The sequence below is a fragment of the Dryobates pubescens genome, chromosome 16 (assembly GCF_014839835.1).
Source record: "Dryobates pubescens isolate bDryPub1 chromosome 16, bDryPub1.pri, whole genome shotgun sequence".
Classification (NCBI taxonomy): domain Eukaryota; kingdom Metazoa; phylum Chordata; class Aves; order Piciformes; family Picidae; genus Dryobates; species Dryobates pubescens.
In genome coordinates, this window is record NC_071627.1 from 7,127,034 (window position 1) to 7,141,827 (window position 14,794).

The following is a 14,794-nucleotide window of genomic DNA, read 5'->3' on the forward strand; positions in this document are numbered from 1 at the left end:
TGTTATATTAACAGACTATTAAACAGGTCTTAGATGATGGCTGTGAAATCCCATGTGTTCAAGGTGTTGAAAACTCTGGCAAACAAGGGTTCTAGGGGTGGTGTGGTGTGTGTGTGTTGGGAAGTGTTGACTCCCAAGGGTTGATGACTGGGATTTCTGCCCTGCTTTGCACACACCTGGCAGCTTTCTCTGGCTCCTCTCTTGCACCTGCTGAGTTTTGAGCGTGCCGGCTGCAAACCTTGAGAGCATCTCAGACCCTTTGAGTTAAATAGTCCTCACCTGGGCCTTTTTGTGCATCAAATGTACAGCTCTTCTCTCCCTCTTTGTTTGCTCTCTTGCTCTAAAAAGAAGGGTGCTTGGGGAGGGTGAGCATGAATGCCAAAAGCCTGAGGCTCCTGGAAAGGGACCATGCTCTAAGTGAGGCTTCCAAGTGGTGCTGTTGTTTGTATCTCTTTGCACTGTGCAGGACCAGGCTTTTGGTGTAGAGGCAAGAGAGAGCTTTGGGGTTTTTTCCCTCCTTTTGAAGGCTGTGGTGCAATGTTGCTTTGGCTGCTTTTATTTATGCTTCTGGGCTGGAATGTTTGAGCTGTGTGGATTCTTCTGTAATCTGGACAGCAGAGATGACCTAAGGGGGCTGCTCTGACACCAGGGTTTGGCTTCAGCCTTGACACAGTGTGATGGCTTCATTTTCTTACCCCTGGCCACCAGGGCACTGAACTGATGATGGTTTTGACCCTCCTGTAATAAACCAGGCATGGATTTGCCCAGTTTTCCCAGTAGCATCCCCTGGAATAGCTACTGCTGTTCATTCCTGTGTAGACTGTACCATCTCTGGCTATGCTCTACTGAGAGGAAGGCAGTTCTGGTCTGGTCTCTAAGCATTTCTTTGCTGTGGCTGCTCTTTTATTTTGGGGTTGATATTTATGCTGCTAACAGACACCCCTCACTTGAAGACATTGCTGTTGTGTCACAGAAGATGCCTCTCCTTTGGATCCTGTGTGTTTTGTAGCTGGTGTGCTGGAGCACATGGGCTGCAGGCATCTCAGCAGCTCCCTTGGCAGGAGCTGAGATGGTCTTAGGGTTAGCCAGAGGTGTAAAAAGCTGTGAGTACCAATAGGAGAAATGGAGTCCTTAAGCACAGAGTCATTAAATGGTTTGGTTGGGAGGGACCTTTGAAGGCCATCTAGTCCCACATGCCTGCAGTCAGCAGGGACAAACAAATGACAGAACAAGAGAGCTCCTTGGGTGTACTCAGTTCTGGCTAGTAGCCACATTTGAATGCTAGAATGTTCCTGTGAAGGACTTAGAGGAATGAAAACTTGATAAACAGTTAATGACTCTGAATTGCTGTCAGTCTAAGCTGCAGAAGGCTTTGCTCTTGAATTGTTGACCTTACTTTGAATGTGCTTGGGTAGAGTAGGGTTATCCATGTGCTAACCATTTCCTGGACTGATCCCTGGCACCAGGGGCAGAGGGAAAATTCTTCTCCCTCTGCTCTCTGAGACACCTTCTGCAGTGCTGGGGCAGCTCTGGAGTCCTCAGCACAGACAGGGACCTGTTGGAGCAGGGCCAGAGGAGGCCACAGCAATGCTGGCAGGGCTGGAAGCCCTCTGCTGTGAGGCCAGGCTGAGAGAGCTGGGATTGTTCAGCCAGGAGAAAAGAAGGCTCCAGGAAAGATCTTAGAGCAGCTATTTGAGGGTGGCTACAGGAGAGGGACTCATTCCAAAGGTGTAGAGTGGCAGGGCAAGGGGTGATGGCTTCAAACTGGAAGAAGCTGGACTGGGCTGAGACATTTGGAGGGAACTCTTCCCCACGAGGGTGCTGAGGCACTGGAACAGGTTACCCAGAGATGTTGTGGAGGCTCCAAGGCTGGAGGTGATCAAGGCCAGGTTGGATGGAGCTTTCAACAACCTGGGCTGGTGGGAGATGTCCCTGCCCATGGCAGGGAGTTGGAATCAGATGATGTCTAAGGTCCCTTCCAGCCCAAACCATTCTAGGATCCTAGCTCATCTTCCATCCTTCTCATCAAACCAGACACTCAAAATGGCTTCAGTGCTGCTCTGTCCCAGACTTTAGGTCAGTTGTGAATCCCAGCAGATAGGTCCATGGCTCTGGCCTGCCCTGTCAGGCCAGGGGAAACTGCTGTGTTCCTCTGTTGTGTACTGCTGGGATTTGCTGAATGTTAGCTTTAAGGGAGTTCCTCTTGGACTGTGCTTTCACAAAGCCAACTGGACATGGTTGGTTGGGTTTGGTTTTTGACCTGGCACACATCAGTGACTCAGTGACACCCCTGGGCCTGACCCTGCACTTCAAGGGATGGAGAAGTTAACTCTAGAGGCACATGCTGTAGGATTTAATAACCTCACAGTGCTGCTGCTGCTGCAAACAAGAGTCCTCTGCATATCTGAGTGACCTTTGGCCAGAGAAGCCAAGCTGCTGCTTGTGCACCTTTGTAACTGGTTGGAGAAGCCTGGATTGGTTGTAGTCTCCTGTTACAGGGGCTTGGGGAACAAATCCTCTGCTCTTCTAGAGGACTTGAGCAGAGCCTTCAACACTGTCCTGCACAACATCCTGGTCTCCAAACTGGTGCAGGATGGGTTTCATGGATGGACCATTCAGTGGGTAAAGAATTGGTTTGATGGCCACACCCAAAGAGTGGCTGTCTATGGGTCCATGGCCAAGTGGAGGCCAGGGACAAGAGGAGTCCCTCAGGGATCAGCACAAGGACCAGTCCTGTTTAACATCTTTGTTGGTGACATGGGCAGTGGCACTGAGGCACCCTCAGCGCCAAGCTGTGTGGTGCAGCTGATAGCTGGAGGGAAGGGATCCATCCAGAGGGACCTGGGCTCAAGCAAACCTCATGAGGTTCAACAAGACCAAATTCAAGGTCCTGCAGCTGGGTTGGGGCAATCCCAGGCACTGATATAGGCTGGGCAGGGACTGGCTTGAGAGCAGAGAAGGCCTTGGGGGTGCTGGGGGATGAGAAGCTCAACAGGAGCCAGCAGTCAGCCCTTGCAGCCCAGAGAGCCAAGCAGAGCCTGGGCTGCAGCAAGAGAAGTGTGGCCAGCAGGGGAGGGAGGGGATTCTGCCCCTCTGCTCCACTCTGCTGAGACCACAGCTGCAGCTCTGTGTCCAGTTCTGGAGCCCCTGGTCCAGGAAGGATCTGGAGGTGCTGGAAGGTGTCCAGGGAAGGGCCACGAGGATGAGCAAAGGGCTGGAGCTGCTCTGCTCTGGAGACAGCCTGAGAGAGTTGGGGTTGTGCAGGCTGGAGAGGAGAAGGCTCCCAGGAGACCTTCTTGTGGCCTTGCAGGATCTGCAGGGGGGCTCCAAGAAAGCTGGGGAGGGACTTTGTAGGGTGCCAGAGAGTGATAGGACTGGGGGGAATGGAACAAAACTAGAAATGGGTAGATTCAGATTGGATGTGAGGAAGAAGTTGTTCCCCAAGAGGGTGGTGAGAGCCTGGCACAGGTTGCCCAGGGAGGTGGTGGCAGCCCCATGCCTGAAAGTTTTTAAGGCCAGGCTGGATGTGGCTGTGAGCAACCTGCTGCAGTGTGAGGTGTCCCTGCCCATGGCAGGGGGCTTGGAACTGGCTGAGCCTTGAGGTCCCTTCCAACCCTGACAGTTCTGTGGCTTCAAATGAGCCTGCTCTTGCCTGTGAAGATCTCTCACCCTGGCTTGCCCTTTTGTGGAAATTCTGCAACTTCCTTTTCAAAATGGGGAGTCTGGTGAGGGGCTGACCTTCTGGACCCTCTGGGCAGTCTGTGACTGTCTAACAGGTCCATAATGTGTCTCATGGAGGAAGGGGCTTGGTTGTGTGGGGCGTAAGAGCTTACTACAGCCCTTCCTGTCCCGTGCTCTGTAGGATCTCTCCCAGTTCCTGTCCCAGTAACACAGATCTTGTGTGCTCATCTTCATGTCTCACCACCAGAAGGTTCTCCTCATTGCAGGACATCAACCTTAACATTGAGGTTCTGGCTGGTGTCAGTTGTTTGATGTTGTGTACATGAATTACTTCATCCTTTAACTTGTTCCTGAGCCTTTCTTGAAGAGGATGGGGAAATGGTCCTTAGTGCCTTTCTCTGACTGCACTGCACATCTCCAAGCTGTCACCTTCTCAACAGCTCTGCTTAGCCAAGCTCCTGGAGAGAGGAGGAATTGCTCATCTGTAACATTCATCTTATTTATTGGGGTTTCTGACTGTTTTGTTTCTGGTTGTGCTCTGTGTCATGATTAAACTTTCTTCTGGACACTGTGTGTAGCAGTCCTGGGGCCCTGGAGCATGTTCATCCCAGCCAATAAAATTCTTGATTCCTAGTTCCACCTCTGTGCATGGCTTTCAACTCCCTTGGTGCACACAGCAGCTCTCTGACCTGGCTGAGTCAGAATGTTGGGCAGGAAGGGCAGCTCTGCCAGTCTGTGTGAGAGCAGGGGCTGGAGAAAGGGAATGGAGGCTGCATGGGGACCACCCCTGCCATGCTCCAGGGCAGTGCACAGCAAGCTCCTGTACAAGAGGTAGATGAGGCAGCACAAGAGGCTGCTTTGTGAGACCCTGGATGAGGTTGGTTGAAGGTGCAAAGTTGGACCTCAAGGAGCTGACAAGGCACATAGAATTGTTTAGGCTGGAGCAGATCTTTCAGATCAAGTCCAACCACTGACCCAGCACTACCCAATCACCACCACACCATGGCCCTTAGCACCACATCTCCACAGCTTTGAAACCCCTCCTGGGATGGGGACTCTCTCACTGGGCTCTCATAACCCTTTGGGGGAAGAAATTGTTCCTCATGTCCATGCCCTGGGGCAACTTGAGGCTGTTTCCTCCTGTCCTGTGACTTCTTCCTTGGGAGAGGACACCAGCCCCCACTTGGCTTCAGCCTGCTTTCAGGGATTTGTAGAGAGCCAGAAGCTCTCCCCTCAGCCTCCATCTTTGTGCCATTCTCTGGCCCCACTCCACCAGGTCTCTGTCTGTGCTGTGCTGCCTCCAGAGCTGCCCCAGCACTGCAGGGGGGGGTCTCAGCACAGGGGCAGAATCCCCTCCCTGCCCCTGCTGCCCACACTGCTGGGGATCAGCCCAGGCCAGGCTGGGGCTGGGCTGGCAGTGCTCGGTGCCAGCTCATGTCCAGCTTTGCACCCCCAGGTTGTTCTCCTCAGGGCTGCCCACCAGCCTGTGTTGATACCAGGGGTTGCCCAACCCATGTGCAGGACCTTGCCCTTGGCTCAGTTTTGTTGCCTCTGCTGCAGGAGCTCTACTGCTCCCGGTGAATTTCTTCCTCTGGTGGACATCTCAGCCTGCCCAGGCAGTAGGGACCAGGTTTTTGTGGCCTATCCTTGCAGCTCCCTTGAGTCCTGTGACTCAGCTGATGCAGGAACCAAACCTTGCAGAGCCCTGGGGCTTTCCACAGCCCCCTCCAACGCTGTGCCAAAGTAAGCTGCAGGATAGTAGACACCTAAACACCTGCAGTACTTTGGTCTTGTGCTGCTCGAGAGCCCATGACTCCAGCCTGCAGCAGAGCTGGGTGGTGGTTATCTCCTCCAACTCAAGCAAGTCTCTGCTTCTATGCTCTCCCACCCCACCATTAGCAGCCAAGAGCAGGCTGCAGCCCCAGAGACCTCCTCAAGCAAGCATCCCAAGGCTCCTTCAGAGGTGCTGTGCTGCCCCTTGTTGCTGTTGGCACCCTCAAGCTCTCAAACCTGCTTCTCGCCAGTTCCTTCTGGCTGAGGAACATCTCAGGCACCTTCCACCACATTTAGTCCAAAAATACATTTATTAACAAACCATTATAAATAAGCTCTGAAAAAAAAATACAGCAAAAAACCCTACATCATTAGAGTTCCAACCCCAGAAACCAAAGTTGGTTTTCACTCCCAGCTCCTGGTTTTCATTAGGCGTTGGTGGACTCTGTGTAGAGCCCTCAGGAACTCCTTCAGGGAAGTAGTGGTGGCTCCTGCCACGGGACAGGCTGCCTGCAAGAGGGAGAAAAGCCCCTTGGCATGCTTCCCTGAGGAGGTGCCTGGGGCTGCAGCCTGCTCCTGGCTGTCACTGGCTGGGGGGGAGAGGCTAGAGTCCTAGAATGGCTTCAGTGGGAAAAGGCTTCCCAGGCCCTGCTGTGGCCACACATTCCTTGAGCACCTCCAGGGATGGGCACTCTACCACCTCCCTGGACATCCTCTTCCAAAGCCTGAGCACTCTTTCTGTAAGGAAAGGATGAGGTGGAAGCAAGAATGGGGACCAAGGGAGAAGTTGAAGGCTGCAAAGGCTTTAGAATCACAGAATCATTTTGGTTGGAAAAGACCTTCAAGATCATCAAGTCCAACAATTGCACCAAGTCACAGAATTCATTGGGTTGGAAGGGACCCTCAGAGGTCATCTTGCCCAACCTCCCTCCTGTCTGCAGGGACATCTGCAACTCAATCAGGCTGCTCAGGACCACACCAAGCCTGGTCTTGAATGTCTCCAGGGATGGGGCCTGAGCCACATCCCTGGGACACCTGTTCCAGTATTTCACTACTCTCACTCTGAAGACCTTGTCCAACCTAAATCTCCCCAGCTCCAGACTCAAACCATTGCCCTTCCTCCTGTCCCCACAGGCTCTTCCAAACAGTCCCTCCCCAGCCTTCCTGCAGGCCCCAAGCACATCTCTGGGCAACCTGTTCCAGTGTTTCACTGGAAAAGTCTGGTGCTAAACCAAGTCTGGTGCAAAGCCATGTCCCAGCTTGAGGGCTGCTGAGGGCTCCCTGGTGGGGGAAGAGCCTTGCCTTACCTTGTGGCCTGTGTTCTTCCTTTGGACCAGTGTGAGCAAGTTGGAGTAGATGCCCTCCAGGTAGCTGTGGCAGCTGTGGCTCTCCCCTAGCACAGCAGCAGCTTTGCACAGCACCTCCACATCATCACCTGTCTGGAAAAAGATGCAGGGGCCCCTTTTGGAAACCCTCTTCCACAGTAATGGCTTCAGCAGCAGCAGGTTCCACCAGCACACATTGGGCATTTCTGCCCCCAAGGGCAGCTCTGAAATGCACCTTGAGATGTTCCCTCCCTGGAGGTGTTCAGGGCCAGGCTGGATAAGGCCTTGAGCAGCCTGGGCTGGTGGGAGGTGTCCCTGCCCATGGCTGGGGGGTTGGAGCTGGATGATCATCAAGGTCCCTTCCAATCCAAACCATCCTGTGACTCTGTGTCAAAGCTTTCCAGTGCCTGTGTGCGCCTTGGGTCTGTTCCCATCACTGGTGAGCAGGGAGCTGCCAGTGAGAAGCTGCAGCAGAACTTGGCACAGTGATGAGCAGCCACAGAATCCCAGCGTGGTGGGGGTTGGAAGGGACCTCTGGAGATCAGCCAGTCCAACCCCTCCTGCTAAAGCAGGGCACCCACAGCAGCTCACCCAGGGTCACAATGTTCAGCTGGGTTTGGAAGCTCTCCAGAGAAGGAGACTCCACAGCCTCTCTGGGCAGCCTGCTCCAGGCCTCCAGCACCCTCACACCAAACAAGTTTCTGCTCCTGTTCAGGTGGAGCCTCCTGGCTTGCAGTTTGTGCCCATTGCCCCTTGTGCTGTGGCTGGGCACCACTGAGAGGAGCCTGGCCCCACATGCTTACAGCTCCTGTTGCAGGTGTGGATGTGGGACCTGTGCCAGGGAGCTGCTCCTTGCAGGGTGCCTTGGGAATGAAGCTGGTTTGGGTGGGAATAACAAAAGCCCTCGGGAAGTGGTTGCCTCCATCAGGTGCTTTGAGTAGCTAAAGGCAGCAGCAGAGACAGCTGGAAGGTGAGGAGCCAAGAAGTGCTGGTGGGAACAAGACATTCCAGCTGCTGCCACCTCAGTGCAGTATCTTCAGGCAGGTCCCTGTGAGCTCCAGCCGCTTGCATCTCCTCAGCTGTCACCCAAGTGCCACCAGCCCATCCCTGTCAGCACAGCCATGACCCCCACCCAGGGGTGCTGAGCCCCAGCCCCTCACAGGAGACTGCTGTGCCCCTCAGCTGCAGGCAAATGAAGGGCATCTGCAAGGGCATTGGTGAGGGTGTGGGGGTTGTGCCAAACCTGGGGGATGGGGGAGCTGGCTCAGGCAGCAGCTTCAGAGCAGAGCTTGGCTTCATCATCTGCTATCAGATGTTCTGAGGAGCCTCCCACCAGAGGGAGAGAGGGACAGTGTCCAACCCAGGTGTGAGATGCCTTGCAATGGGCACCTGGGGGTGTGGGTGAGATGGTGACACTGCTCCAAGGCCAAGGGAGAAGGTTCTCCTCTCTTACCTTCTGGAAAGCCTGAAAGCAATCAGTGCTGCCCCAGCACCATCTGCCCACTCCTCCAGCCTTCCCCCTGGCCTCTGACCCTGCTTTGGCTGGAGCTGGAGATGGGTGTGGGAAGGTGAGGGCACCAGTGCTGGGCATAAGCAGCAGGAGGACCAGCCTGGCAGCCCAGCATCACTGCTTGGGGCTCAAGACGGGCTTCCATCACCTGGAACACCTGTCCTGGGCACTGGTAGCAGGGAGGACCAGTCAGGTGGCCAGGCATCACTGCTTGGGGCTCATGATGGGCTCCTTGCTCCTGTGCCACCCATGCTGGGCACTGGGTGCAGTGAGGACCAGCCTAGCATCACTGCCTGGGGCTCATGATGGGCTCCCTGCTGCCATGCAGTGCCACACCAAGATGGGCAGGACTCCATGGCTGCCTTGTGCTCTCCTCCAGCCCCTGGCAGCCTCTGCCCATGCCCCCATGCCTGCATGCCCAAGGAGAGATGAACTTTCTCTTACCTCAGCACCTGCAAAGACGTCTGTCACGCTCATCTCGTCACAGGAACCCTTCAGGGAGACACGCAGGACAGCAGGCATCAGGCAGGGGAAGCCAGCAGCACCCATCCCTGCTGCCACAGGAGGCAGGCACATGCCCGGCCCTTTGCCTGGCTGCCCTCAGCACCTTCCTCGGCCTCAGCACCCCCGAGGCCAGCAGTGGGTGCAGGCTGAGCCTACCTGTGTCTGGAGGAGCTGGCTCAGCAGGCTGATGTTCTCCATCAGGAAGTTGGCAGTGGGTGGCAGCCGGGTAGCTGAGCGGCCCTGGCAGGCTGAGAGCAGCAGGGTGGTGAGCAGCAGCAGGATGCTCATGGCCTGCCTGGGTGAAGCCTCCCCTCAGCTGGCAGTGCCTGGATTTGGGGGTGCTCTCTACCTGCTGTGTGCTTTCCTGGGAGAAACCTCTCCATTTATGGCTCTCAAAAGCGCTGAACCTGTTGGAAAAAAAACCCCAAAACAAAACCAAACCCCCAAGCCTTTTGTTTTTCCCTTAGCTGCACTTTCCAGAGTCACTCCTATGGACAAGAGGGCTTTCTTGCAGCAGTCAAGATGTTCTTCTGATCTTGCAACGTAGGAAGTTTCCACCGTGAGCTGGCGGTGGTAGGAGTCAGCTCACGGCAGGCCAGGGGGACCTGCCTGCCCTGGCCACCCTGCCTCCCCCCCATCCCAAGGCCTTTCCCAACACCTTCAGGTGCAAGTGCCCCAACTGGGAAGACCACAGTCCCGAGCCTGCTCAAGTCCTGGAGCTTTGCTCTTCTTCCTCCGTCCCCCTCCAGCTCCTCCAGCTCGGGTTTGGTCATTTGAATATCTCCAAATCATGCAAAGCATCCTGCATCTGCATACCGGCTGCTGCCTTGGGCTTGGCTTAACCTGTGCCTGGGGAGGAGCAGAAAGCGTGGTGGAGCCCTGCCTGGGACCCACTGGGAGAGCTGTGGAGCTTCCTGGCCAAACAGCGCTCCCAAAGCAGTGTGGCCCAGCCTGCAGCAGCCTGCAGGGCTGTGGGTGAGGGAGGAGGAGCTGGTGGTCCCCTGCAAGGAAGCTGGGGAGGGACTTTTGGTAAGGGCCTGTAGTGCTAGGATGAGGAGCAATGGCTGTGAGCTGGAAGAGGGCAGATTCGGATTAGGAAGAAACTCTTGCCAGTGAGGGTGGGGAGACACAGGAGCAGGTTGCCCAGGGAGGCTGTGGATGCCCCCTCCCTGGAGGTGTTCAAGGCCAGGTTAGATGAGGCCTTGAGCAACCTGGGCTGGTGGGAGGTGTCCCTGCCCATGGCAGGGGGTTGGAACTGGATGATCACCAAGGTCCCTTCCAACCCAACCCATTCCATGACTCTCTGATGTTGATGCTGGGAGTGCTGGTGCTGGGGACATGGAGCTTTGCTCCTCTGCTTGGCCAGCTGCAGGCTGCCCCATCCCATCCTACCTGGCTTGGGGTAAAGGCTGAGTGAGGTTCAGGGGCTGGCACCCCCAAGCAGCCCTGCTGCAGGAAATGGTGCTGAGCAAGCTGCTAAGCAGGGAAGCTGTGGAGTTTTGTAATAACTAAGAGGGATTTTCCTCACTCAAACAGCAACTCGCCAGCAGATGCTCGATAAGAGCTTGAGAGGGCTCCAGGAGCAGCCAAACAAAGGCCCTTGGGTTTGCCTCCTAACAAAATGCCCCAGATGAAGTTGGTGCCACTGACTCAGACAGAGCTTCCCCAGGGGGTTGTCTGCTGCCTGCCTGCTGATGGAGAGCAGATAAGTGCCCCTGCTCCGGCGGCAGCCGGGATGCCCCCAGACACCTCACTGCTCTGCGCCCGGGGGTGGTGGGGAGCTCCCTGCCCGGCGGTGAGCAGAGAATCACCGAATGGTTGGCTTGCAAGGGACCCCTAAAGGTCATCTAGTCCAACATCTGCAGCTAGACCAGGTTGCTCAGAGCTCCAGACTGACCTGGAGTGGTTCCAGGGATGGGGCATCTCCCACCTCTCTGGGCAACCTGGGTCAGGGTCTTGGCACCCTCATAGTGGAGCATTTCTTCCTAATCTCAGGCTAAATCCCTCTCCTCACTGTAAAAAGCTTTCTTTCTTCTCTCCACTCTGAATCTCCCTTTTTCAGTTCAAACCATCACCCCTTGTCCTGTTACACCAGGCCCTGCTCAAAAGTCTGTCTCCAGCTTTCTGACCAGCTCCTTGAGGCACTGCAAGGCCACCAGAAGGTCTCCCTGGAGTCTTCTCCTCTCCAGGCTGAACAAGCCCAACTCTCTCAGCCTGGCCTCACAGCAGAGGGCTTCCAGCCCTGCCAGCATTGCTGTGGCCTCCTCTGCCCTGAATCCAAGGAGAAGGGGATGGAGGTGGGGGGGTCCTGTCCTGCAGACACAGTGTTTTCCCTGGTGATCAGAGTGGAAATCTCTGAAACTGGAGTAAATGAACAGAAAATGCTAAATGAACAGAAAAATGTAACCTTTGAGCTGCTCAGGCTGAATCATGGAAACCTGCATCACTCTGTGATGGGAAAGTCATCAGTGAAGGAGAAGATTCCCACATCCTCTCCTGAGGCCAGCTGAAGGCAGCCATGGCCCCATCAGTCAAGCTGGAGGGCTGGCTCTGGGCCTGGCACAGCATGTTTGGGGGGTGAGGATCATTTCTAGAGCCTCAGCAGCACCTCTGTCCCAGCCATTGCTCAGGGATGAACCTGCTGCAGCTTCCCCTTCTGGAGGAAGGTGCTTGATTCAGAAACATGTCCTCAGTTTTCCTCCACTGCCATTCTCCTCCTCATCACAGAAGCATCCTGGCCTGGGCTCCCAGCATCTGTGTCCCTGCAGCCACCAAGTCCCAGGGCCACCAGCTCTGCTTTTTAACCCTTTTCCATGGCCCAAATTGGAGAGATTCCAGGACAGCCACGGAGGAAGGACCACGAGGGCTTGCTGGAGCATCCCATGCTGCCCAAGGGAAAGTCCAGCTGGCACTGGCAGAGGTGTGCTGCTGTTTTCATCCCTTTCTGTTGCCAGCCAGGTCTGGTGCTGCTGTTGATGATGGGGTTCCTCCAGAGCAAAGCCAAAGGCTGCAGGTGATGCCCCACCACAGCAGTTTAGAGCCATTTCCTGCAGTAACAATGATCTCCAACAGCCACTTTTGGCTATTTATTCCCTCCCCCTGTGCCTGCCAAGCAGGGACTTGTCCTGTGAGCCAGCCCCATGAGTGCTGCCACTAGGAAAATAGGATTCTGCACCTCTTCTCCAGCATCCCATCCCTCTCCTACGTGTTCAAGAGGGGATTGGACATGGCATTTGGTGCCATGGTCTAGTAGTCATGAGGTCTTGGGTGACAGGTTGGACTTGATGATCTGTGAGGTCTTTTCCAACCTTGGTGATTCTATGATTCCTCTCAGCTGAGCACCACCTGGCCACCTGCTAGCACTGACCCCCCCAGGCCAGGGTCTGCACCCACTCCCTTCATCACAGCCCCATGCATGATGGCACCTGGGGCCATGGTTTAGTGGCCTTGGTGGTGCTGGGTTGATGGTTGGACTGGATGGTATTGAAGGCCTTGTCCAATGGAAACTATTCAATGATTCTATGGCAAGATCCTTCTCCCAAACAGGGTCCTCTCATCCCTCTCCTCCAGCCCTTCCCTTCACCTCCTGTTTTCACAGAATCACCAAGGTTGGAAGAGACCTCAAAGACCATCCAGTCCAACCTGGCACCCAGACCTCATGACTAAACCATGGCACCAAGTGCCACATCCAGTCCCCTCTTGAACCCCTCCAGGGATGGTGACTCCACCACCTCCCTGGGCAGCACATTCCAATGGCCAACAACTCTCTCAGGCAAGAACTTTCTCCCCACCTCCAGCCTAAACTTTCCCTGGCGCAGCTTTTTTCCCCTCTCGGGAGGTCCAGTGGTGCCTTTTGCTGCCTTGCAGACTCCCTCTGTGGCAAGCTGGGGAGATGTGGTGAATTCTGCCCCCCAAATCCCAACCTTCCCCACCCCATTGCCCCCGTGCCAGCTGGCCAAGGAGACAGCACCTCCTGCTGACCTTCCTGGAGTGCTGAAGGCCAGGGGAGGGAAATCAACAGCACAAACCGTGGCTACCAAGAGCTCGTTCCTCGGGAGTTTATTGCCCTGAAACACTTCTTGTACCAACCAGTGCAAAGACCAAAATGGACCAATCAAACCAAGCCAGGACATGGAGATGGGTGCTGACTGGAATACATTAACTCTGTCAGAACACAAATGTGTTTCAACAGAAGGAAAGAACAATAAATTATGCATCATCAGGTGGAGAGGTGAGAGTAAGGCAGTAAAGAGGTCCCTAAAGCTGAGGTAGCAGCACTTTACCCAGGGCTGTGAGCCACAGAACTGCTCTTCCCCAGCTGTAAACCACCCAAATTCTGGCTCTTTCCTCTTTGGTTTGGGTCCCAAATGAAGAAAAGCTTTGGACAGCCCAGGGTTTGGGTTGGTTTGGTTTCTTTGTTTGGGTGGTTGTTGTTTTTTTTTTTCTGGTTCTTGGATCTTTAGGTATAAAAATAAGTTATTTAAATAAAATATAATAATAAATAAACTCTGGAAATTGTGGTGCCAGGGGGCACCCAGGAGAGCCAAAGGTAGCCTGCAGACTCTCCTGCTCGTCGCCGTCAATAACTTAAAAGCCCACCGAGCAAAGACACATGAAAAGCACATAAAAAGGCACACTGAGGGTGCACTGACAGGGCTGGCTGCTGGAGAGGCAGCTCCTTTCCTCTTCTCCTCCCTCTTCCTCTGCTCCTTCCCTTCTTCCCCTCTGCCTCTTTGCCCTCGGTTGCTGCACTTCCCCAGCTCTGCTCCCACCGAGAAGTTGTCCCCCCCTGAGCTGCTGGAGGAACTTCAAAGTGTGAAATGCATCGTTTCAGCCCAGATCTTGATCTCTTTAGGAAGAGAAAATGATTATGAAGAAGCCTCCCTTCACTAAGAGGAACAGGAAGCAGATAATCTGGGTTTGGTTTTTAGTAGGTGGAGGAGTTGCAAGCTCAACCTCCTTGGCCACCCCATCCAAGTGTGATGCTCTGTGCTCCTCCCAGCCAGGAAAATCCTCCCGTGAGCCTTCCCAGGGGCTTGCAGCCCTCTTGAGGGGCCACAGCCATCTCCAGGGGTCACATCCATCACTCCCAGGGGTCAGATCCCTCCCTAGGGGACACATACATCCCTGCCATGGGGACCCTCTCTTGAAGGGGTCAAATTCCTCCCAGGAGGTGACATCCATCTCTCCTGGGGTGGTCAGATCCCTCTTAAGGGGTCACCTCCATCCCTCCCGAGGGGTCACGTCCTGACTTACTCTGGCTGGAAGAGCCACAGGGCTGTGAGGGAGCTCTAAGGGCAGCCTTGTCCAGACAAGACCTCTCCTGCTGAGCTGAGGTTTGTCTAACACACTTGGATGGAAAGCCTGGGAGCTGCCAGGCACCCGCCAGGAAGGGGACACTTCCTGAGTGGTCCCGGGTGCCCGCTGGGACTTGCATTGGGTTTAGGAGGGCAGGGGCAGAGCTGAGGAAGTGCATGCAGAGAGGAGCTAGAAACACTCAGCACAACCTATTTTAAGAGCTGCCAGCAGAGAGGTGCCTGGGCCTGGGGCTGGCGGCGGAGCGGTGCCCGTCTCGGTGTGCCGCTGGCGCGCCCAGGCGCCTGAACAGGCCCTGGGTGAAGTTCCCCAGGGCTGGCAAGAAGTGGCGCAGGTAGATCTCGTTGTCATGGCTCAGGGAGCAGGTCTGGGGAAGGAGGAGAAAAACATTACCAAGAAGTTCTTCCCTGCCAGGGTGGTGAGGAACAGAATTTGTGGGCATCACATCCCTGGGAGCGGTTAAGACCAGGCTGGATGAAGCTTGGAGCAACCTGGTGTGGGTGGAACTGGGTGATCTCTAAGGTCCCTTCCAACCCAAACCAGTCCGTTGTGATTCTGTGGCATCAGAGCTGGCAGCAGGAATCATAGAATCATGGAATTGTTAGGGTTGGAAGGAACCTCAAGGATCATCCAGTTCCAACCCCCCTGCCATGGGCAGGGACACCTCACACTAGATCAGGTTGCT

General features: G+C 55.0%; 1 protein-coding gene across 1 annotated transcript; it reads right to left on the bottom strand.

Annotated features, from left to right (window-relative positions):
• Positions 1-5,859: 5,859 nt before the first annotated feature.
• On the bottom strand, positions 5,860-9,081 carry LOC128897974 (interleukin-4-like). Its single transcript, XM_054168654.1, has 4 exons — positions 8,950-9,081; positions 8,734-8,781; positions 6,762-6,893; positions 5,860-5,964 (listed from the first exon to the last, which is right to left on the bottom strand). The coding sequence occupies exons 1-4, from the start codon at positions 9,079-9,081 to the stop codon at positions 5,860-5,862; spliced, it is 417 nt and encodes a 138-aa protein (XP_054024629.1).
• Positions 9,082-14,794: the final 5,713 nt, after the last annotated feature.

Coding starts and splice junctions, on each gene's coding strand:
- LOC128897974 (XM_054168654.1), bottom strand. CDS start 9,081: ATGAGCATCCTGCTGCTGCTCACCACCCTGCTGCTCTCAGCCTGCCAG. Junction 8,782..8,949: donor GCCAGCTCCTCCAGACACAG/GTAGGCTCAGCC, acceptor GTCTCCCTGAAG/GGTTCCTGTGACGAGATGAG. Junction 5,965..6,761: donor GGAAGAACACAGGCCACAAG/GTAAGGCAAGGC, acceptor TCCCTCTTGCAG/GCAGCCTGTCCCGTGGCAGG.